The sequence below is a fragment of the Podarcis tiliguerta genome, assembly GCF_965153285.1.
Source record: "Podarcis tiliguerta genome assembly, chromosome: 5".
Classification (NCBI taxonomy): Eukaryota; Metazoa; Chordata; class Lepidosauria; order Squamata; family Lacertidae; genus Podarcis; species Podarcis tiliguerta.
This window is the reverse complement of record NC_139538.1, coordinates 17826343-17852005: the sequence shown is the minus strand read 5'-3', so window position 1 is coordinate 17852005 and position 25663 is coordinate 17826343. Positions and strand designations below refer to the sequence as shown.

Here is a 25663-nt window from a genome sequence, read left to right as displayed (position 1 = left end):
CCCGATCTTTTTAGCTGAACGTTGTAATGAAGATGGTAAAAGAATGAACTCACCCCGGGAGACTGGTCCCTTGCAAACATCCCCCAAGTATGCCAGTCCATCTCATGTCGGAAGTGAGCATGCTCTGTTTCACCAAATCCATACACGTACTGCGAAGGGAGGCGAGTTGAAATCTGAATGAACATGTCGCTGAAGATGAAGCCAGGTACTTGAGAATCCCAACTGCAATCAAAACATTCAGCAGTTTTCATTAGAAAGACGTAGACAGCAGGCTGGATTATATTTCATATATGAGGAGGGCAAGGTTTCAGAACATTCACAGGGTGAAGGGGGGGGGAATGTCATTGCTGATCATCAGATATTGCGACACTCAATGTTACAGCGATGGAAAAACCTTTGTGATTATATCGTAATGGGCATTTATTAGCTATGGTTGATGAGTTCATTCCACAAGGCCTCTATGACACACTATCAATAGTAAAGAGGGACAAGTCTATCCTGTTATGCATACATTTTCCCCTCAAGAAATACTGCTAATTAATATTAGGTTCTACATTTGCTTTGATACAACTTTCTCTGAGGGTTCCACTGTGCCTTCAGGATGATGCAGAGTTTGCCTTCAATCTTCCTTCCATGCCCATGTCACTACACTTCTGTTTCGGCAAATGAGACTATATCAGATATTGTATAGTAGCTGACATGTGTAGTAGGGGTGGGTGTTGAACTTCACACCTCTTCTGTTTTGGGTAGTCATGGTCTGAGAAGAACTTCAGTGAAGTCCTGCAGTATTCTGATGATGTGTCATTTCCCAATGATTCATGGTGAGCAAAGTGTGAAATTCGAACCTTGACAGGGCTAGCCAACATGTTGCCCTCTAGATGCTGTTGAACTCCACTTCCCATCAGGCCCTCCAAGCATGGTCAGTGGTAATATGACATCAACTTCTGGAGGACCCCATTTTAGCCATGTTCCTTTAGAAAAAACCTCTTTTAGATGCTATGCTTAAGCACATTCCCCAGGGACCTAGGTTCTCAGAACACAATTAGCCTCAACCATGCTATTTCTGGTAAAAAAATTAATAAGAAGAGGTGCTGGTTCTCATATCTTGCTAAATTTGCTGTGGGTGCCACTACAAAATGGCTACCATGGCTAGCAAAAATAATTTTCCCCCTCCCAGAGCACAGCCCTGCCTCATATTGTATCCAGGCCTGTACCTCACCTTGTCTTATATTCTAGTTGAACCTTGCCACACTGCAGAGCAGGACATACTGAATGTCAAGAACCCAGGAAGATGTAGTGTTCCTAGGCCTAGTATTAAAATCATGGAGACTGCAGATATATCAATAGCCTTTAGGCCTGTGATGTCACACTCGCCTACCTACAATTGTAAAGAGTGTCCCCAACAGAACAAAGCTTTAGGAAAGCTCATCACCTAGGTAGACCTGCCTAAAAACTGGCTGTGATAAAATATTTGAGTCCCATCAAATATTTTACCAGTACTTCTAATTTTAGCAATTCTCAAAACAGTGGGTTGAGATGGGGTTTGGGGAAGGATATACATCAACATTCCTTCTTTTCAAATTTGAAATGATGAGCTGTTGTGGCAGAGGTGGGAGGAACAATCAGAAATCATTTAGAACCTGTGAGGGAAATATTTTAAGCACCAATGGTGCTGAAAAGGGTTATGATGATCTATAACATATCTGCGATGCTCCTGTCTGCTTAATGGTGTGCTTGTCTCTCTGTGCTATCTGATCATTTGAGTTGACAGGTATGGAGAGGAAAAGCTAAACTAAGCTTAGTCTGTTTCCTGCTGATCCTAAAAGAAACAGAGTGAATACTGCAGTTCACACAGTATTTACCCAAAGGCTTACAGGAGAACAGAACACTTCTAGGGGTTTTAACCATGAAACAGTAATATTTTCTCAGTTCACCCATTCTTTAAAAACTAGCATACTTACACTGAAATCTATTATGTGATCCTTGCAGACTTTTCCAACTTTATCTAAACCCTCATCTCTATTCTCCACCAACCCCATGGATCCCCATGACCAATCGCCATTTTAAATCTCCCAACTTTCCACCATATTCTGCCTTCCGCAGCCAGGGTGACATGGGCCTAAAGTTAGACTTTAAAATGGTGTGGCAAGCATTAAGTCACATCCTAACAAATATGCATAGCAGTCTTCCTCTGGCCTGGGGATTGACAAATCTGTTAATTGTGCTCCTTTAAGGGAGCAAACCTGTACACAAGAAGCTGGGGGTAAAGCAAGCTGGTGTAAGTTAAAATGGAGCAAAGTCACACCAGATCCAAATTACACCAGATTCAGCAGAAGGGCTCTGCTTTACCCTGGCAAAGAGAAAACATGCCTCTAGAACAGTGGTCTACATTGAGTTGCAAGATCACATGACAATGCTGAAGAGGCTTAAGATCCAGCCTAAATCTCTCTGCTATGTGTCTCCATAGAAAAGCACTTTCTGATTTCACTAGAGGGAAAGTCTCTTCTGTAGTGGTGCCCATATGATGGAGACACCTTTCCTTTCAGCTAAAGGAAGCACTGACATTAATTACCGTACATTTAGGGATCTTTTAGGAGCACATTTATCCTGTCAGGCCTTTGCCTGACGGTATATCTCAGTATGTTATAATTTTATAGTTTTATAATTTTAGCTCTCTCCTAGTCTTTTGGTTGCATTTTTGCTTACATTCTAAGGTTTTCATATGTATTTTAATATTGTTTACTTCCTTGAGAATTGACACAGGAGGATCGGACGCGACAATCCACCTGATTCTCTCTCCTTCTAAATTCAGTTTTAAGAATGATATTCATAGTTCATGCTAGTTGCCGTGATAATAAAGTTGTATAAAGTGGCTTGTTCATACCCTTTCAAAGGTCAGTCAGTGAAAAATAAGCATGTAAGATAAAATGGTGGACGATTGGATAGATGAAAGTGAAATACTCAGAGCTAGCTAAGAAGCAAATAATAATAATAATAAAAATCAGTAGGGAAGTTTCTTAAATAAATATAACTGCCGTGTGCTAATTTTTGCAGAATCATGTGATTGCAGAAATACACTGCAAGTAAAAATAAGACCATCTGTGTAAGTGCCATTTGAGAAAAGAAGCAAAACAACAACAACAACCACATCCCACCCCATGAACTTTGTAGTAACTTGGGGAACAACTTGGTTTGTTTTCACACTTGTTCTATTCATTGCCCAGTTGTAAACCATCCACTTACATGACTGTTCCAGTGCTTCTGCGCCTAATTTGAATACCAAATGGATTGTTCTGAACTGCCACATCATAGAGGCGTTTCTCATAGGTGCTTGCAGGTGTGCTGGGGACGTTCAGTGGCACTGGGACTTCGTACCTTTTGTTACTGTAATCATAAATCTGCAAGGAGGAATGGGTATTGCTTCCTTAGAACAAAGATGTTGCAGAACATAGATCGCAAGGCTGGAATCTTCCTGTCCATCCCCCACCCTGCCCCATTAATAATAGGAAATCTCTTTAAAAACAACAGAATCTTCCTTTTGCTTTTTCGGGGCAAAGGAGAAATGTTGTTAGGGCCAGATGAACAGCTGCACGCGATTCAAAATCCTTGATGGGTAGCGCCATCAGCAACATTTCGGAATATATTTCCTCTTTCATATTTTGGAACCAGCAAGGTTACAACTGCTTTGCCAGGCTATAACTAGTAGTATGAATCAAAAAGCTTTTGCGATTGATGCGAAAGTCACAGGCGGATTGTTTCAAGATAACTAGCTGCAGTATTTGCCTCGAATTTACCTTAAATTGAAGCATGTCGTTCTCATGGTATTTCACCTCCAAGCGAAGTGTGTCAATGGGTGTGACAGAAACTCTTGGGCGTCTAACAGGTCCATTGCCTCTGCCAAGGTTTACCGTTAAACCGGAAGGTGTGTACTGAATTTCTTCAACAGTATAACCATCGTTGGATGGGTAGTAGCAGAATGGGACAGGTTCAACAGCTGGCTGTTGAGAGAAAAGACCTTCTTGTATATAAGGCTTAGATGGTCAAGAGCAGGCTTTCCAATGAGGTGAATGGAAGATGATATTTTCATTAGCTCCAGATTTGTTGAACCAGGAAGTACTGGAAGCCATACTCCCCATGAATTCCAGCAACAAATCCTATTTTCATTTGTTAAGAACCCTTTGTTGGTGTTAAATGGCTCACCAAGTCTATTTTGACCAGGTCTGCAGATTCTATGGCTCCCACCGGAGGAGTCTTACCATTTGCCTCCCTGAGTTTCAACCCATAGCCACTATGCCCCAGTAGAGAAATTATATGGCAGATTCTAAGACGCCTGCAGCAGAGGTGTGAACAGAAAGAAATCCATTGGATCCCTCTCAGTAGGGAGAGTTAAAGGTAAAGAGACCCCTGACCATTAGGTCCAGTCCCGAACGACTCTGGGGTTGCGGTGCTCATCTCGCTTTATTGGCCGAGGGAGCCGGCATACAGCTTCCAGGTCATGTGGCCAGCATGACTAAGCTGCTTCTGGAGAACCAGAGCAGCGCACGGAAATGCCGTTTACCTTCCCGCCAGAGCGGTACCTATTTATCTACTTGCACTTTGACATACTTTCGAACTGCTAGGTTGGCAGGAGCTGGGACCGAGCAACAGGAGCTCACCCCGTCGCGGGGATTCGAACCGCCGACCTTCTGATCAGCAAGTCCTAGGCTCTGTGGTTTAACCCACAGCACCACCTGTGTCCCTTAAGCACACACTTAAGCGAAGAGGAATCCAGTAAGCAAAACTTTAGCTGGATCTCAGCCAAATATAACTTGGCTGCAGTGGTTACAGTGCCGCGTGAACAGGGTCTGAGGATATTTGCAAGGGCAGGAAACATCAGCAGCAGCACTTCCAATAGCAACAGGGTGGCGAGTGCTACCGGGGCTGTAGCCAAAACTGGGCAATCTGGAAACAAGAGGGAAACTAAACTGAAGAGACAAGAAGCTACCAAACAACAGCAATAACCTGATGGGGACTGAGCGTGCCTGCTAACCATGGAATGTTGAATAACGCTATTGGGGTTAGGGGAAGAAATAGAGCAGAATGGACAAAGAGAAGAATGCCCTGCTTGGAAGGAATGACTTCTTGGAACCCTGAACAGGAGCGCTCCTTTTAAAATGGTGGATACACTGAAACATTTTGTTGCCAAACCCACTTTCTACATTTATTTACCAAGCCTCCACCATTGCACTGAAATGCTTATCTTTTTAAAAACAGTACCAAATAAGTTTCAAGAAAAATGCAGCAAGATATTGAGAAAGAACAAGAGGGACAGGCATACTTGATGTCTGAAGAGGCATCTTCTCTCACATCCATGACTGTGAGTAAAAGGGAAGGGATTGAGACCAGTGTGCTGTGCTCATGGCCAACACACCCCTAAGCATCAAAAGCATATAGGGGGTTAAAATGTATGTGTGTTACTTACACTCCAGGTACAGCCAAGAGCCTCACATTTTTCTTTTGTTGCATCTGGCTCAAAATGACAATCAAATCTGTTACTGTCACTGAAGACCTGTTCCCAGGAGACTCTGTGATCTTCTCCCAGTTTAAGCTGAAGGTTTGTTATGGTGGCAACCTACAAAAATGAAGAGTAAAATCCAAGTTGTAAATGCCACATGCATAAAATCTGTATTTATTTATTTATTTATTTATTTATTTATTTATTTATTTATTTATTTCATTTCATTTCATTTCATTTCATTTATGAATTGCTTCCCATGAAATATCCCAAAGCTATTAAAAAATGAAAACATCAGATAGATGATAGAGATGATAGATAGATAGATGATAGGCAGAGAGATAGAAAGAATAGATATGGTATTTTTGAAGTTAAAAATAAGAGGTCGTCTTATACACGGATAGTACATAGTGCATTTTCTTAATTTTGAGTCCCCAAAAATAGGGGGCGTCTTATACACGGGAAAACACAGTATATTCTAGTCTGTACGGATTTAAATCCACTATAGATACAGACTGGAATATATCTATCACATATTTGTTGTGCCTGATACTTTACAAGTGGCAAAGGTGAGGACCCTGTTTTATGGGGGTTACAATCTAAAGTTCAGCACACAAAGAGAGGCATTGTGGGAAGCAGATCAAGGTGTAAGACACAGCAAGGGACAAAGCAGAGGTAATAGTTAAGGGTTGTAAACCTGGGGGAACAACTGCCATTTGCATTTGAGTGCAAATTCTTAAGTGGGAAGCTGCCTTGAGATTAATGACTGTGCAATAGATGCCTGACTCTTATTATTCAGAAGACCAATCTCCATCCAAATGGCGCATGATGTATGCACATGTGCTAACTATTTATGACTGCAACAAGAGGGCCAATAGATTCCCCCCACCTTTGAAACAGGTTTTAAGTGACCGATCTGCATCCACAGAGGTGCAGAACTCTTTGAAGGACTCCTATCCAGCAGGCATTTGTGGAAAGACCATGTGACCCAGGAACAGCTAGTATGGTGGGGCATGGCTGCATATGGGGTGCTTATAAAAGTTAACGCTCTAGAATTGTATAAGAATGAGAGCCAGTGTGGTGTAGTGGTTAAGAGCGGTAGACTCGTAATCTGGTGATCCGGGTTCAATTCCCCGCTCTTCCACATGCAGCTGCTGAGTGACCTTGGGCCAGTCACACTTCTCTGAAATCTCTCAGCCCCACTCACCTCACAGAGTGTTTGTTGTGGGGGAGGAAGGGAATGGAGATTGTTAGCCACTTTGAGACTCCTTAAGGGGAATGAAAGGTGGGATATCAAGTCCAAACTCTTCTTCCTTTTCTTCTTCTTCTTCTTCTTCTTCTTCTTCTTCATGAGTTCCCTACTGCTTAGCAGCAGCCAATGATGTGGATCAGGAATAGGCAAATTTGGCCCTCCAGATGTTTTGGGACTACAATTCCCACCATCCCTGACCACTGGTCTTGTTAGCTAAGGATGATGGGAGTTGTAGTCCCAAAACATCTGGAGGGCTGAGCTTGCCTATGCCTGATGTGGATCCACTGATGCTAAGAATGTGGCAATTTATAATTACACATCACAGAAGAAATGAAGGAAGTGGGTCAGTGGGTTTAGCACAGTGCAAGTGGGTTTAGTGCAGTGTGCAGAGACTCGCTGAGTAGGCGGCATAGTTCAGGGGCAGCTCAGGGGCTGGTTAAACGACCCCCGTGGGCTGCTTGTGGCCCTTGGGCCTTAGGTTGGTGACCCCTGCTGAATAATATATTGCAGCCTACTTGAGGTTGGACATGCCTGACATACGTACTTCGGGTTACATACGCTTCAGGTTACATATGCTTCAGGTTACAGACTCCACTAACACAGAAATAGTACCTCAGGTTAAGAACTTTGCTTCAAAATAAGAACAGAAATCGTGCTCCAGCCGCACAGTGGCAGCGGGAGGCCCCATTAGCTAAAGTGGTGCTTCAGGTTAAGAGCAGTTTCAGGTTAAGTATGGACCTCCAGAACGAATTAAGTACTTAACCTGAGGTACCACTGTATAGCAATGGTTGGTGCTCCTTTTACTATTTACCTTATCTGCAGCACTGTAAGTGACTTGGAGATTCTTATTCTGAACCACACCATTTGAAGTAACTGTCACTCCTGTGGCATTATAGGGCAATCCAAGGATTCTAAGTTCATCAAATATTAAAGTATTTGAATCTGTATAGCCATTCTGTGCCACTGTCATATATAAGACATTCTGAAAAAACAAAAGGTATGCAGACAATATTGTTACAGAAATCTTGCAACCAAGAACGACTATAGTTATGAATTTCTGTGGCTTTCTGTGAGTAATCTTAAGGCCAAAGTAAGTCCTGCAACATAGAAACGAACACCGAGTCATCATTTTCATTTTGCTGATTTTAAATATGATATGTTTGACAAATTTTGGGGGAAACTGCAGTTGAAATCTAGCTGTTATAAAATAAGTGGTTCACTAGAGCTTACACAAGGAAATCAATGCAATTTAGACTGCATGCCTCAGAGGTCAACCCTATTGAGTTGAATGGGACATACGGTCAGATAAGTGTTTATAGGATTGCTGCCTTACGAACGGAGAACATATGTTTAGTACTCCTGTGTAAGTAGCACTGATTTCATGTTAGGAAAAGAGAACAAAACTGATTTCTCTAGGATTTTCTCTAAAGTAGTGTTTCCCAGCTGAAACATTAAAAAAATTATAATAATGATGGCACATTTCACAGTGATTATCAAAAAAGTTTGAGCCTTGAAACAGTGGCTTAGAAGGCAATTAATAAATCAATAGTAATAATATTATAATAAATTCTCTGTCTATTTCCAACCAAGGTGAAAATGCACATCCTGGCTTGTCATGAATCCGAAGCAGTCTAACACTTCAGAGTGCTGCGTCTTCCAATCAGCTCTTCTCCATTCTATATTCTACATTCTACATTCTACATTCTAAATTCAACCAAATGTATGTACTGATAAATTGCTACAGTCTAGGACTGTAGTAAAATAGATAACTGGGTCAAGTTCAAGATTTCTGTGCTGATATACAAAGCCCTGAACAACTTAGGTCCTTATATTCCAGCCAACCACTGGAAGCCAAAGTCAATTAGGCCAACGTAAGTTAAGATAGTGGAAAGCACACCAGATCCAAACCCCATTCAGGACAATTTTGGGAGCAATGTCATCACATCTCTAATGATATTGAAAATATACTTACATTGGTGACATTAAATTGATATAAGAGATAGTGTCCACTTTTCACTGTATCTAAAACAGGGGAAAGAATGTACAATTTTTAACCATTGTGTCACAAAACAAAGATTTATTAATTCATATTAACCACAACATGAGGTAAATTACTCTGCAGAACTGTTTGTAGGTGTGGTTTTTTTGTACGGGGCGGGGGGGGGGGGGAATCAAGTATCAACTTCTCAACATTTGCCGTTCCTGCTGGAAGACATCTGAAATGCAAATCATGTAATAACTAAATAAAAAGTCTTTTGGTTTGCATGTTGTTTCAAAGGCGTGAATCTGTTAGATTTTTTTTCTTTAAATGCAAAGTGATTCAAATTGCTAATTTACTGAGGATGTTACCCCCCCCCCCCGCCACCTTGCCAATTATCAGTGATGGTTCTGGCTGCCTTGCCCTCCCAAGGAGCTCTCTTCCCTCCAAAATCAGACCAGGAGTGGAACAAAAGGCAATGACCATGCCATGAAGGCAGTACAGCTGCTGCCACTACACATCAAGAACAGAAGCATAATGAGCACTGGTACAGATCTGCAAATTATCTTTGTGAATCATATGTTAAGGCTCACTAGAGTTGTCAGTTTTTAACCCGCAGCTGTGGTTTTTAACATCAGTTTGCTGTTCACCAAACTTTCAGATTTGCTTGGATCAAGGTGCTGTTAAAAGACACGAGAAGAGGCCAAGGCCTTTTTAAAAAATAATAATACATCTGTCCAATTTGCAACTCCACCTCAGCACAGACGCAGTCACTGCTCCGAGGAGGAAAATAAGGGGAAAGTGTGTGTTGAATAATTTACAATTTACTCTGACATTCTAATATCCTGAGCTTTACGCATGGGATTCACTGCACTTGTGACATTTCACTCCCACTCTCATACTTTCAAAGTTCAAAATTGCAAAACAACATGGCATTATGGAGAAAGAAAGCTTAATAAACGGTATGCCTGTCAAAGGCATACACAACGTTTGGAGTCGCACTACATTTCAGTCCCAGAGAATCAGTGTTACAAGGGTTCTTTTCCTACACTAACATCTGTTAACAAGTGTGTGTGGTTGTGTGTGTTCAAGTGCAGCTGAAGAAATTGCCCCAGCATAGAAAAAAGTACAGTCCTGATCTAGAGCTTCCAATCAGATACAAGAACTCTAATATGGATATTGAGCTAATGCACTTTTAAGGTATTTTTCACAAATTTTTAATAAGACTGGGACAACTACAGGAAACACTCCAGGCAACTCTAGTTCCCATGTGATCCAACCAAATCTTAATCAGCTTGGAGGGAGGATTGCCAACAATTTCGCATATAACTATAAAAGGGAGCGTGTTTACAAGTTATAAAAAACAAGGGTTGTAAACTGAGTGAGAGAGCATCTGCTTTGCACGTAAGAAAGGTTCCAGGTTCAATTCCCTGGCAAGTAGGGATAAGGATGTCCCCTTGTCTGAAATCCTGGAAAGCTGCTGTCATTCAGTGTGGACAGCACTAGGCAAGACAGATCAATAGTCTGACTCTGTGTAAGGTAGGTTCTTTTGTTCCTCTGTCTGGAGAAGAAAGAGGCTGTTGAGAAGGGAGAATGTAGAAGCCAACTTTTCCTATGCTATAAATATTGGCCATGGGCAGTATTCACCTTATGAGCCCCATCAGTCATTTCACAATGACTTCTGCTTCTGCAATGTGGCTTTCTCTCCCCCTCTTCCCCCTGTGTACCCCCCAAAACTGGGGGACCAGGGGGACCCACACAGCAGTACACAAGGGGAGGACAGGAGGGATCACTCCATCTGCCAAACTGCAATGCTGCCACAAAGGGAACATTGAATCATAATGCAACATTGAACTCCATCCCATTTCTTTGAAATACAAAGCATGCTTCAAAATACTGTTCCCAGAACTTCTAAGTTTCTCTGCCCACAGATAAGATGGAGAATTTGAAGAGGCCATCTGCAGACATCTGGCTTTTATACAATTATCACTTCCATTATTCTTACATTAGTGGGCTTACCTCTGGTTACTCCATCATCCCAGAATAATTCTCCAATTGCTTTCCCGGCATCATCCAAGGCAATTATAAGTCCCATAGGTTTTGAACGGCTATTAAAAAACAACACATGGCTATGTTTTACAGGGTTCACAAAAGCTCAAGGATTACAGCTTGACAAGTTGTCATTATTAGAATGTGGACATCATCACTGATCTACTGTCTACACTGTAATGAATGTGAATATGAACATTTCATTCATCGTCACAGACATTGATAACGTCCTGGGTAAGAAGAAAACTTAATCTAGATGCTAAACCAAATAAGTGCCCCCATTCATTGTAGCATTGTAGAGCCATTCATTTGTTCCAATCACAGAGCAGCTGAGAACATATGGGCTCATGACAAGGTTACCTCATGTGAGAAGCTTTGGGTTGTAATGCTAAGTAAACTTAGGTGGAGCAAGGGACACTTATTGTACAATCATTTTGCAAAAACATGTATGTGTTTCCACATACGTCATTAAACGAGACAAATGCAGAGATGTCCATTTCACCAAAAATTACCACCCTATCTCCGACCCAAATCATGGGTGGTTATTTCTGAGTAAATAAGTAAGGCATTCCTCCTAGAATGAGACCTTAGTCGGCCGGCTACTGTGGGTCATTTCACATCCACAGAAGGAGAAATGGACCCCAATGAATTCTACTGTACTTGTTCCTCAATAAGATGAAACAATAGCTTTCAGAAAACTCCACTCCATGGTCTACAATCATAGAAGTCATGGAAGATTAAATTAATGGCTCCCAACCTAGCCATCAGTACCTGTAAACAGTTGTGTTAGCTGGTTGTTGAGTAGGGAAGATGTAGCCTCCTCTGAGGTGAAGTCCTATTTTGTCTGCCGGGAGACTCAGCTGAACCGTTTGCTTCCTCAAAGGAAATACTACGCCCTAATATTTAAGAAAAATGGAGGACACAGTAGATATTTACAATATTCATAAGTTAGATACGTACAATATCCATAACTTCTATCCAAAGTCTTATATCAAAACTTGCAATCTCCTTGTAGAATCTCAAGAAAGTGTATAATAAAAATAATTTATTTACTAAAAGATTATGAAAGCTGAATGCTGAAAACAACTTCTTAACACCATATTTCCCTACTCGTTACAAATGCTGGTCATCCAATTATACAACAACTTTTAGAAGCCAAGGCACCAGAGCACCAAAACAGCACCAAGGGAATTTCATTTCCTCTTTTCCCCAGTGCACCCCCAAAATCTTATGCATCCTTCTAAAGCTGATTTTGAGGGCTCACAAGGAGCTGCAAAGAAGAGACGTTTAAGTCCACTTGTGCAAATCAGTTGACTTGCGTGGCAAGGACCTGGACCCCCCCCAGCTTCCCCGGAAATAAAATATACTGGGTTAATGGGATACATAAGGCCACAACTTTATTGGTTACAGATGTGAGTGGTACTGGCTTAGGCAATTGGGTGAAGCAAGACTATAACCTGACCCCTGTATGCCCGCAGGAAGTCTCTTTGAAGGGTTAACCACCGGAGGGGTGGAGCCCTTTGATGTACATCAAATGAGCACACACACCCCGGGTCACCGTTGGGGATGTGCCATAGCCCCAGTCCACGCCCACGCTTCGGAGAGGGACCACACCCCTGGAACCCTTACCATGGAGGGGCAGGCGGAGGCAACAATCTCCCCTCCCATAAAAGGCTTTCCCAATGGCTAGCCTCACAAAGTTGTGACGATTGCTACAAGGTAGGCAAAAAACCAAGTGGCTAGATCAGGCTTCCTCAACCTCGGCTTTCCAGATGTTTTGAGACTACAATTCCTATTATCCCTGACCACTGGTTCTGCTAGCTAGGGATCATGGGAGTTGTAGGCTAAAAACACCTGGAGGGCTGAGGTTGAGGAAGCCTGGGCCAAGTGGAAAAATTCCTACCCGGCCCCAACAACCAGGCAACCGACATAAGTAATAGCAAGGTCATAGTTGAACCACGAAAAAGAAGGTGGGTGGGCTGGGAGATCTGATGACTGGAAGCAGAAGGGGCAGCATCTCCAGCTGCGCCAACATTTAAGTGGGTGGAGCCATGCCTGTAAGCAAGCCCAATTGGTTGGGCTGAAGGAGCTGCAACCGGGAACCCAGCTGACGTGGGTGGCTTACCTCCACCCACTCCAGGGTTGGTTCCTGCCCGCAAAGCAGACTCTCCCTAAAGGGGAGCTGACCTAGCAGAACAGGAGTGTCGGGTGACACCATCAGGGTTTAGTCTGAATCAGCACACATGGAAATTTATGCAGAACATTTCCCTTTTTTTCTAAAAGAAAACAAAAAGTTATATACTTACTGTCTCATAATCATACCAGGCAGCATCAGGCATGTATGCAGTCACTATATCTGTACCCTGAAATTTAAATAAGCAAGAATTTCACTTGTCAAGTGAAGTCAAGCTGATGGGATGAGACAAAATTCATAGGTAACAGTAATTCCATAATAATAAAATTACAGAATAGAATTTTTAAAAATATTTGCCATAAGGGAATTGAAGTTCATCAGAAAAGTCTCCTGTACAAGCCTCAGCAAAAATGCCTCGGAGCTGTTGCCCCATTCATTTCACTGTGACTTGGGTAGGTGAGTATCCTACTGGATTTCTTTCTAGCTACAGGACCTGTGAAACAGCTAAATAATCAGTCAGAATTATTTTCATCCATATTCAAAATAAAACACCAGTCAGCAAATGCCAGCACATTAATGCAGGAAAAACAAGAAGACCAAACAAGACCATGTAAGTGGATCAAAACCGATAACCAGTCACCACCTACTGCCAATGAAAAGAATGCTTGAGAAAGTTCAAATTTTAAATGATAAATGCATTTTTGGTTCATTTTTTGCAAGCGTAGGGAACCTTTGGTGCTTCAGATGTAGCTGAACCAAAACTCCCATCGTCTGTGCCCATTTGTTATGCTTGCTGGGACTGATTCAGCAACATTCAGAGATTCTGCAAAGCTTACTTAGCAAATCAGGAAGTTCTCGTTTTAGAACCAATACATTTCTCCTTAATCCCTATGCCCAGATAAGTGCATATAGGATTACATGGTAGGGCTATATTCAAGATTTGGCCAAAATGAAAACAGAATTGGGCTGATTCAGGCCCATTTCTGCCCAGTCCCAACTGGGCTGAAGGAATTACAAGTCACCACAGAGTGGTCTGATTTGAGCAAATCTGTAGCACAAAACAGTGCATCAGAAAACCAGACTGTGTCCAAACTGTTGCAATTATTAAGTTATGGCAGCATATAAGGAACACCTTAGGGAGGGGAGAGTGGGGAGGACAGTTTGAATGATCTTACTACACTCAACACTCTCCAATCACAGCACTTGGGGAGAAGGTGGCAAATCCTTAAAATGCAGAACTCTTCTTAAAAATCACTTCTCTTATAAAGTGTTAGGTGGCATTTGCTGAGCTTGTGTTTGTTTTCTATCCTTTCCCAATCCATTCCAGTCCAATCTTTATCGTTTTTAATAAAATGTTTGTTACCTTTGTTTTAGCATTCCCACCCACTCCCATTTTGGCTCTGTTTTATGTAAGGTTTATTTATAGCTGTGTTCGGCTTTCTATTTCTGTCTTTATTCATATTTTGTTATGCATTTGTATGTCTTCTGAGTATATTGTACACAGTCCAGTACATTATTACAGTATAGCTGTTTTCTGATTATTAATACTGTACTTCCAACTGCTAAACAGGCACCAGATAGCAAGCAATACAACAGTCTAATTGTGTGGTGAATAATTTAATTTTCTTCTTATTGGTAATTCTTATTAATATTATTATCATTATATCCAATTGCTAACTACAAACAAGAAGCAGCCAGCTTGTGTGACGTAGCCTAAGTGAGGTTACACAATTTCATGTTATCTGTTGTTATTAACAGGTCAGCCAGCCAAATATTGTGGGCATATCAGCTAGCCTTAATAATTTTCTTATTATTCAGCATTATTACTATTATTATGACAGTTATGGTTCTGATAATCACAGTGAACATTATTTATTTCAAATAATATTTTTATTTTCCCCTCGCTCACTGCAATCTACCCCATATGACAAGGTTTGTTCCGTGACTCCAGTGAATATGTTACTCTTTTTTTCATTGCTGACTATCCGTCCCTCAAAAAAGACTTCTGTACCTGTATTATTCCCCTCATACATATATTCTTGCTGCTGTGTGCTGGTGTCTGCCTGAGGCTGCCTGTCCATGCCTAGTATCTTAAGCATGGGGGGGTTCACTTTCTTTTTTTTTTCTTTTAACTTTCTTTAAAAAAGCAAATTTTAAAGGTGGCTAGCTTGCAGGTTATTAAAATTAGACATACCGCATCCAGGACTGGAGTAATAAGAAGACCCGGCCCCCACAGGAACTGCCTGTCAATAGCCCAGGTGGCTGGATCTGCATAGAATCTAAGTGAAGAAGACAATGTTAATATTATATTTGTTGACAGAAAACTTATTGTGTTACACTTCACGGTTTAGTGGCATCTGAATGTCCTGTCTTCCTTCCTTCCTTCTTTCCTTCTCCCCTCCTCGTTCCTTTTTCCTTTAGCATTGTATGCATCAGATTGTGAACCTGTGAATCTGTACACCTCTTAGGGAATTTCAGGCACTTTTACAATTAACAACTTAATTCTGAAATCTGTGGCAAAAAAATGGCAAAACTTCAAACTCGGAAGTTTAGAATATATTGGCATATTTTTGAATTCCACTGATGACAAGAAACACGCTTCTGTACTTCTCATAATTTAATATGACACCCTTGTAATGGAGTACAGTTTTATCAGATGAAGGCATCTCAGAATTTGGCAGTCCCACTTGCAATATACATGTAAAATGCATACCTTTAATTCCTTCCCCCTTGTCCAAAAAATATGCCTACTTTTCACCCACAAAGCTCAGGGGGAAATGCATGGGTTTCCTGGCCAGTCACCAAATTATTTATAGAAGAAATATATGAACCATTTTCCATTGTATGTCCCACTGTAACTTATGATTAAAAATAAAAGATACCAATCCATACACTAATGGGTCACTCTTTGCATTAATGGAACTTCAGAATAGGAGACCATAGTGTGCAACCCAAAATATTTTAAACTGAAAACATGCAACATTGCAATCAACCTCTGCACATTATTTTATTTCAGCATAGACGAGAGGCTTGTTAGTGCTCCTTCTGCTGTCCAGCTTGACTTCATATTGCTTAGATTCATTTATAAAAAAATATTGTAACCCCCAATTTATTTATTTATTTTTTAAAAAATCAATGTGGTTTACAATAACTATACATATTCAGTAATCCTTCTTCGTGTGCCACCTCCTCGAGAGGTCAGGAGGGTGGCAACACAAGAACAGGGGCTTCTCTGCAGTGGCTCCCCGTCTGTAGAATGCTCTCCCCAGGGACGTTCGCCTGGCACCTTTACTATACAACTTTAGGTGCCGGGTGAAACCGTTCCTTTTAAACCAGGCCTTTGCCTGACTTGATCTACACCCTAAACCCTTTTTTAAATGCTGGCTCTTTTGCGGGGGTGTTATTGGGTTGCTGTTTTTGTTTTGATTTTATGTAAATGATATTTTATATGAACTGCCCTGAGACCTTCAGGTATAGGGCAGTATAGAAATTAATTAAATTAACAACAACAACAGTTCTCTTCTCTGTGTACCGAGACTTCTAAAGAATTTAACATTGTGAATAATCTTTAACATTAAAAATAATTCTAGGAATTCCGGGAGTCTATCGAATGAAAATAAAGAAACATGACTAAGTTAGGTCCATTAATTTCAATAGGTCTACTTTAGCTGAATACCACCCCCTGGATTTAAAACAGAATAATGGAAATGCATCTTATTTTATTCTGGATCATAAAAAGAAGGAACATTGAAGGTCACTCCCCTTCACAAACCATTTTTTCTTCAGAGGGAAAACAAGGGACTTACTCATGCTGAACAGGTCTTGAAACTGTATCTCCCCGGGAATGTGCTCTGTAAAAGAGGGTATAGAGATACGGTAGCAAAGTGTAGCGTATGTTCAGGTAGTGTCTGGTTGTGTTCATCAAAAGAGAGTTCTTCCCCCAAAACGCAGGGTCTTTATGCTGTAAGGGAATGTTACAATAGTTATTGACACAAAGAAGGAGAATTTAAGCCACTAAAAACGGGATCTGTTTGCTTGCTTGTTTTTTTAAAGGAGACCTACATTGCGTATTTCTTCATTGTGACTCCGAGAAAACGGGTAAAACGCTCCAAGTTGATACCACCGCCGGCAGAGTTCTTCGTCAACATCATAAGAGAACCCACAGATATCTGCTCCAATCTGAAAGTTATGTACACATAAGAAAAGCGCTGAAACATGGAATGACTTTAGAATTAGATCTACATGCCTAGGTATATATTCCTAACTTTGTACTAAGGTAAGCAGGGATCTTGAAATCCTCAGTTTTGATTTAGTTCACTATTTCATTCCATTTATTTAATACATTTATAAACCTGCAGAAGGAAGGTTTATATTGGGGGTGGCCTTACCTTACCTAAGGACCAAAGTCAAAACACTTGTAAGGTGTTCAGTCTTAAGACTATTATGATTGATTGAATTGTTTGCATATATTTTTGAGCTGGTTGGTAATACTAATTTATCCAAAATTTCAGAAATGAAGATATATTCTACCAAGCCATCCTATAATATTGCTACTGAATTATTTGAATTATTTGAAAGATATCGTCCCTGAATCAAGAAGAAGAAGAAGAAGAAGAAGAAGAAGAAGAAGAAGAAGAGTTAAAGTATCTTACATAAGGGTATCCAAAGAGACCAAATTCCAAAATTCCTTGTATGGACCATTTAATATCATTCCAGGTAGCAAAATTATCTCCCAGCCAATGTCCTGTGAGTTTTCCAGACCCAGCAAAAGTCGATCGTGAAAGAAGGAAGCTTCTCTGCCCAGGGAAAACTTTCTGGAGAGCACTGAAAACGAAACAAATTTGTAACATTAGAGCAGAAGGTGGACTTCTGCTAACTTGAAAGTACTGCATTCTGGGTCATGTCTCTCAGATCATATGCTACTTCACTGATGCCTTCAGAAATATTGCCATCCCAATCAGTTCTAGGACAGAACTGTACAATCAGAGATTGTTATTTTGTCCCCCATCACTTATCCATGAGATTTTTTATCAGTTACAGGGATGGGGCTGTAGATATGGTCCATAAGACCAGTGCAGCTGATGGTGGAGGGTGCCAACACTGGCTTCTTATGGCAGTTCAGTCTGCATGTTTCTCCACTCGGACAGGGAGCAGGCCGTGAGCCTTAAGTCAGCTACAACAGGCTAACCCTGTGTGGAGTTTCATCTTACGAGTTCCTTGTGAGGCAAAAATATAGGGGCATAGGCTGTTTACCAACGATGGACCAGTGGAAAAGGAAAATATGGGACATAATGCTAATGAAGAAAATTATGTGCTGCAAAAACCATTATGAGACAGAAGGATACGATCTAAAGAGGTGCTCAGACTAAAGTGCACACCATTTATTGCATGCAGGAATCAATGTAAAACAAAGTGGTGTTTATGCATATATTGAGTATGGTATAGCTAGATGTAATTTTTCTTCTTTATTTTTTAAAGGATATTATCTGTGGCATTCTGAGGAATGTGGAAGAGCAAATATGGTCAGGGTTGATAGGAATTATAGTCCAAAAACAGCTGGAGACCCAAGCTTGGGAAACCCTAGATTTTGACTTCATTTATTCAAACATCTAATCTGTAGCATTCCCTTTAAATGCAAGTTTCCTCCTGACTTGGTGTGGATATGCATACTGCCAAGGGCAACAGCTAGAAGACATAGTCTTCTGCTACCCATCGTGTTTGGGCGACCCCTTAGAGTACTCCGAAGATCACATCAGCCATATGTACAGGCCACTGGAATCAAGAGGGGTGCTTTGTAGCATCCCTTCAGGGAAGTAAGACATAAGGGATTTATTTGTGTAAGCCTTTCTTCATATGCCGTGGGGCTCAGCAAGTTATCCCACTCCTCTCTTTTCCTTCTATTCTGTACCAAAGCTTCCAGCTATGATCTAACAATCAAACCCTGGGACAGGTTTGAGTGCTCCAGACTTTGCAGGGTGGAAGAGAAAGCCTGTGTATAGCAGATTGGGGATGCTGATCTAACTGAGCTTTGATTACCAATATAAATCAGAACTTTTCATAAAAGCCCCCCACCCCACCGCAAGATCTGAGCTGTGACTCTACTTTACAATGTAGGATAGGATACTTTTTTCCGACTTACTCAACATTTCATCAATAATTCTGCATTCTTCTCAATCAAAACCCATTACAGTGGCACCTCGGGTTAAGAACTTAATTCGTTCCAGAGGTCCTGAAATTGTTCTTAACCTGAGGTACCACTTTAGCTAATGGGGCCTCCCACTGCCACCGCTGCACGATTTCTCTTCTCATCCTGAAGCAAAGTTCTTAACCCAAGGTACTATTTCTGGGTTAGCGGAGTCTGTAACCTGAAGCGTCTGTAACCCGAGGTACCACTGTACTTGCAAAATAAAATAAAAAACCCTTTTTGCAAACCATCACAAGCGAGCTAAAGAAGAAAACAGTGGGTTCCTTACTTATCAGTAGCTATAGTCATGAAATATCCATAGAGGCTGTGGACATCATAGTGTTTGCCTGCAACCTGCACTGCATCCATGCAAAGTGTCTTTGAGTACATGACTTGATCAAGAATCTCTGTAGAAGAAAAGCAGAGCAAGTTACATTGAAGTATATCTCTGTCTCAAATATTTCAGGAAATAAGACTTAGTCATATTTATGGAACTCGCTGCATTCAGAAAAGTCACAAGTGTGTGCACTTTGGATATGCCACACTAGATTCAATAATGTATACCGGCTCTTTTATTGTTTTATGGAAAGGGTTTGCTTTGGAGCCTAAAACCCACCATTAGTTTTGCCCCTCCTTAAATCTCCTAGCAATCAACAAACCACACAATAACCCACCTATTAGCTTCTAGCACTTAGATTAAAATACATGTATCACAGCAGGAATGAATGCTAGCACGCCAAGGCACAGTTTATTCCCTCTTGTTCCACATGCAAGATCATTAGATTATAAACCAGGCATTGGCAAACTCGGCCCTCCAGATGTTTTTGGAACTACAACTCCCATCATCCCTGACCACTGATCCTGTCAGCTAGGGATGATGGGAGTTGTAGTCCCAAAACATCTGGAGGGCCAAGTTTGTCTATGCCTGTTATAAACCATCTAAAAATTTGAAAGCGTTTTCAAAGCCACTGCTTTTCAATAGAATTAGCTGCCGTATAAGTTTTTGGGAGGTGGGGAAGATTTAATAGAACTGGATTAACAGAGAAGATGCAGGAGAAAAAGTAAACCAAGGACCCACAGAAAGGAGAGGAAGTCAAAGGGGATTTTTGATATTGTCTTTTTGTTTTCTCTATGATTGTAAAATTGAAAACCCAAATAAACCTATTGAAGAGAGAGAGAGAGAGAATGCTCACTGACTGTTGGGAGGGGCAGGGAACTGTGGAGTGAATGGAATGGGTGATTTTAGAAGCAGCCATGGCTAGCTTCCTGAACTGGAGCACTCCATACAACATCATTTTGCTGCCAGTTCTGCTTCTTATTTTTTATTCCTAAAACACCTGATCTGTTAGATCAATACTGATACTGTATTAGCAACATGATAACAGTCCATCAGGATGCGGGTGGTGCTGTGGGTTAAACCAAGGAGCCTAGGACTTGCCGATCAGAAGGTTGTCAGTTCGAATCCCCGTGATGGGGTGAGCTCCCGTTGCTCAGTCCCTGTTCCTGCCCACCTAGGAGTTCAAAAGCACATCAAAGTGCAAGTAGATGAATAGGTACTGCTCCGGCAGGAAGGTAAACGGTGTTTCTGTGCGCTGCTGTGGTTTGCCAGAAGCGGCTTAGTCATGCTGGCCACATGACCTGGAAGCTGTACACCGAATCCCTCGGCCAGTAAAGTGAGATGAGCGCCGCAACCCCAGAGTCGGCCACGACTAGACCTACTGGTCAGGGGTCCCTTTACCTTTACCTAACAGTCCATCAGCACAGGCCCCTACACTTCAGGTGAGATCTGGAATACTGCATCTCCTACTGGCTGGCTGGCTAGCATGGGTGATTCCAAGCCCAAGAGCTAGGGTTGTCATATTTCAAAACATTTAATTCCTGACACCCACCAGTTTTTTTAGGAAGACCCCAAACTTGTTGAGGCTTTTTGGGGATCAAAAAAGGAGTGATTTTTAGCTTTTTGAGCTGTTTTCAATGCTTATTCCATCGCATTGCCATGCATCCGGGTTTTCCCTGACACTTTGCTGATTTGACACAATTCCCCCAACACCATTTTTACACCCCAAAACCAGGACATGTCAGGAATTTTCCTGACATATGGCAAGCCTACCAAGAACAATCACCTGACTGATCTGGACTTATTTATTTGATTCATTTACTTTTTCTGTTTTGTTTTATTTTACTTTCTTGTATATCTTTTATTTTATTTCAGCGATATATTTAAGTCTCTAGTCCCCATTTGTTTGTTTTCTTCCTCAAACATTGATTACCCAAATAAGCAAAAAGGCAACTGATCCTGGGACGAACCGGCCTTTGCATTAGGATTTACATACAAGAACTTACTTGGAGTAAAAGGAGGGTAATTCAAGCTGTTCACTGGGCAGCCATTTTTTGATCCTTTGACAAAGTTGGATATTTCATTCATGTCCTAGGAGGATATATTTGCAGAAATGCATGAGTATATGGCATCTGTTAAATCATCATCTTTATTTATCTGATTTTTTTTAAGCAGGAGTGAGGAATGGTTGGCCATGCAGCTGTGGCAGGACTGCAGATCCAAACACCCCCAGCCAGCATGGCCAATGGTTAGGGAAGAGGGGAGTTGTGGTCCGAAAACATTTGGAGAAACAAAGAAATCTTTAAAACTATTCGGTAATCTTTTATTTTATGTAAAAAAACAGCTCTCTTCAAAAGCAAGAGGGCGATTTTACTTCTTTTTTGTGACAGTTGCCATTTTCTCCACGATACCTTTAAATAAAGCTATGGTTGGGATAAAAATGACAGCAGGCCTGCCAACACAGAATTTCTTCTGGAAAGAAAATAAAACTTAAGATGCCGGGGCCCCTCAATGGTGGGGGAGGGGCAAGTTGAAGATATACAGTGAAGAATTTTGAGAGGCTGTCTTTACTGAGTGGTAGATGGGATTCCTTCTCAAAACATTAATGTCCACATTATACGCATAGTACAGTACTTACAATCCACAGTCCATCATAGGGGACCTGATTGTGAAAATCACTGCACTCCTTAGTCCACCATTCATCAGCAGCAGGATTCGAATAATCAGGGAAAACTGTTAATCCTGGCCACACCTGCAGATAAGAAATGGCATACAACAGTGAACAGCTCTATTTGAAATGGATTTGGAGCTTTGGGAAAATAATTCATAAGGAACATTTCTGCAATTTAAAATACATGGTGTCTCCAGCCTGTCAGTCTTCACAAGAAGGCTCTACACACAAGCCTGAACTTAAGGTTTGAGCAACTGAAGTGGAAGAAAGGGCTCTGTCACCCTAGCATAACAGATCCAATGTTTAATAATAATAATAATAATAATAATAATAATAATAATAATAATAATTTATTATTTATATCCCGCCCATCTGGCTGAGTTTCCCCAGCCACTCCGGGCGGCTCCCAATCAAGTGTTAAAAACAGTACAGCGTTAAATATTAAAAACTTCCCTGAACAGGGCTGCCTTCAGATGTCTTTTAAAGATAGGATAGCTGCTTATTTCCTTCACATCTGAAGGGAGGGTGTTCCACAGGGTGGGCGCCACGACCGAGAAGGCCCTCTGTCTGGTTCCCTGTAACCTCACTTCTCACAATGAAGGAACCGCCAGAAGGCCCTCGGCGCTGGACCTCAGTGTCCGGGCTGAACGATGGGGGTGGAGACACTCCTTCAGGTATACAGGACTGAGGCCAATAAAAGAATCAGACTTTTATTGAACTTTGCAAAGCTTTAAAGATGTAGATGAATGAATGACTAATAGGAAGACAAACACCTCACAGGGAAACCAGGGTGAATGTTCATGGTCATATAACTGTCCCACAAACAAATGAGAATAAATGCTGTATACAAACTAGAGATAACCTAACACTAGATAAGCTTTGTGCAAGCAAATCAGGATGAACCCTCAAAAAATAGGTCTTCTGTAGCGGCCCATAAACTGGAACCAACATAGACGGGTGTAAAATCTTAAGAGCAAAACAAATGAAGTCTTTCATCTTTCAGATGAGGAGTAACTGAACAAAAGGCAATCTTTTTCTGATGCTTAGATGTGAGAACCATTGCTGATCAACCCATGGTGCAGGATGTTGCAAGGGACACACCCCTCCTGCTTATAAAACAAAACCAGAATGACCTCAAAATCATTAGTGTGTAGGGAAAGGAGTTGGAGGTGTGTGTTCTTTCACCAATTTTTATTCGTTTTCCCCATTTCCTAAAAGACAGCTCCAAAAGGACCTTCGCTCAAAGGTCACGTGTCCCATACATTTAAGGAATACTTAAAGCACTTCACTTTCTCCCAAAGAATCCTGGGAACTATGATTTGCTAATGTTTCTGGGAATTGTAGCTTTGTGTGGGGTAAACTACTGGCCCCATGATTCTTTGGGAGAAGCCATGTTCTTTATATGTGCTTTAAAGCTATTGTGTGGATGTGACCGTATATAGACTCCTCTTATTTGCTTATTTATAATGATACTAGCAGCATCCTTGTACTCTATGAATTCTAAGAAACAAAACAAAAAGAATCAGTGTTGTTTTGAAAGGTTCCCTCCACCATCTTGATTCAACATAGCATCTAATTGTATCAATACATAGAAGAAAACCTGTTCCTTGATCTCTGGAACTATTATGCAAAATTTGGTTACAGTATCAGAAGAGTGTCCAAATGCCTAGTAAACAAGCAACTTTCCAAAATATATAGATATGTATCTCGCTTTAATCTGCAAAGAACAATATTCCCCATGAAGGCTAAAAAATAATAAAGAATGCAGGCACTGGAAATGTTGGTAACATTATAGGATGAAAGGGACTATCTGAAAAATAAACTCTTTGGGGAAAAGATATTAAGAGTAGTCAGGGAAAGGACACATTATAGATTAAACTGACAGTCTAGATACTATTTTAGTGAGCAAAGCCATAGGTCTGCAAAGAAAGAATAGAAACATCTCAGACATTTACTTGAGTTTAGCCCTTTATTGCTCTTCCCAAATCCTCATTCATTTCAATATGGTCAACTGTGTGGGAGGGATTATTATTATTATTATTAGCATCTTTTTGTTTCAATACTGTAAACTGCCCTGTGATCTTTGGATGGAAGGCGGTATATGAATTTAAATAATAATCGCAACAAGAAAGAACCTCCAAGGGGATTAAGCTACAAGTTTGTAAAAGCAGCTACTTACCTCTCCAAGAAGGGGAGTCACTCCATCTGATTCATTGACCCACACTTTCATCTGATTACCATTTTCATAGGCCATATATGGAGTATTATTACGGAGACCATTAATAGAAATGGCAGGGTCCTGAAAAATTAGGAACAGAAAATATTATCCTCTTACAAACTGTCCAGAATCAATAGTTTCCAATAATATTTAACCCAAAAGAAAAAAAATCAATGAAATAGTAAAACGCGCTGAAAATTACCAGTATTATGACATATTTCTGTCCATTGTTATGAAGGTCTTGAACCAGCTCAGGGAGGCCTGCAAACTTTATTTTATCATAAGTGAAGTCTTTTTTGTCTTCCATGTAATCAATATCAGTGTACTGAACATCCTAAAAGAAAATGGAAATCATTGTAAGTACAAAAAAAATATTGAAACTTTGAAATTGTTCCAGTCTCGTATTCCCCCTTTACAATGGACACAATGTATTATATTGGAAAGGATGCTGTACTGCCTAACAGTGACAAAAATGTTACCACTCTTCTGTTCCTTGTCAGAAATCTGAGCATATATGGCCAAAAGGTTCCCCAACGTTTCACAGGACAACTTACCAAGTTTGTATATGCATACCAAGGTAAGTTACCATGTATAAAATGCAGGAAATTATGCACTGTGTAGGAAAAATGGATAGAGAACAGTTTCTCTCCTTCTCTCCCAACACTAGAACTCATCATTCAATGAAGCTAGATTTCAGAAGATCCAGGGCAGGCAAGAGAAATAACTTCTTCACAGAGCTTGTAGTTAAACTATGGGATTTGCTCTCGCAAGACATAGTGATGGACACCACGGCACAATTCCACAAGCCTGCCCCCTCACATATGCAACATGGACAAGTAGACACAACGGCCATGGCAGAAGACTGCGGGAAAGGATAATTAGGTCTGAAGCACAGGGCAATGCTGCCTGGCAACAGCAGAGAGACCTGCTTGGGAGACAGCCTCTCACACACCCCATCCGCCGAAACCCCATTTTGGGGATTTACGCTGAACCTGCCAGTTGAGATATGGCCAGCAGGTAAGTGCATTGGCCAGCAGGAGGCCAGAATTAAACACACCCATCCAGCTAGCACAGCACAAAGCTTGCTCTTCCAGTTGTATCTACAGTCGTAGCTTGGTTTACGAACTTAATCTGTTCCGGAAGTCTGTTCTTCAACCAAAGCGTTCTTAAACCAAGGCGTGCTTTCCAATAGCAGCGGGGGACTCAATTTACAAATGGAACACACTCAACAGGAAGTGAATCATGTTCTTATTCCAAGGCAAAGTTCACGAACCAAAACACCTACTTCCGGGTTTGCAGCGTTCTTAATCCAAGTTGTTCATAAACTAAGCTGTTCTTAAACCAAG

At 41.0% G+C, this 25663-nt stretch overlaps 1 protein-coding gene across 1 annotated transcript in view; it reads right to left on the bottom strand.

Moving 5' to 3' along the window:
• Positions 1–25663, bottom strand: part of SI (sucrase-isomaltase) — a 125214-nt gene that overhangs the window by 74745 nt on the left and 24806 nt on the right. The window contains exons 11-28 of the mRNA XM_083441793.1: positions 24520–24651; positions 24279–24398; positions 22067–22180; positions 21435–21519; positions 19381–19498; positions 17560–17731; positions 16970–17086; positions 16714–16868; positions 15102–15186; positions 13080–13136; positions 11545–11669; positions 10744–10832; positions 8719–8768; positions 7558–7728; positions 5462–5611; positions 3795–3998; positions 3244–3398; positions 54–222 (exon numbers count right to left, since the gene is read on the bottom strand). Of these exons, the coding sequence (XP_083297919.1) occupies positions 54–222; positions 3244–3398; positions 3795–3998; positions 5462–5611; positions 7558–7728; positions 8719–8768; positions 10744–10832; positions 11545–11669; positions 13080–13136; positions 15102–15186; positions 16714–16868; positions 16970–17086; positions 17560–17731; positions 19381–19498; positions 21435–21519; positions 22067–22180; positions 24279–24398; positions 24520–24651 (2268 nt within the window). The remainder of the gene's footprint in view (positions 1–53; positions 223–3243; positions 3399–3794; positions 3999–5461; positions 5612–7557; positions 7729–8718; positions 8769–10743; positions 10833–11544; positions 11670–13079; positions 13137–15101; positions 15187–16713; positions 16869–16969; positions 17087–17559; positions 17732–19380; positions 19499–21434; positions 21520–22066; positions 22181–24278; positions 24399–24519; positions 24652–25663) is intronic.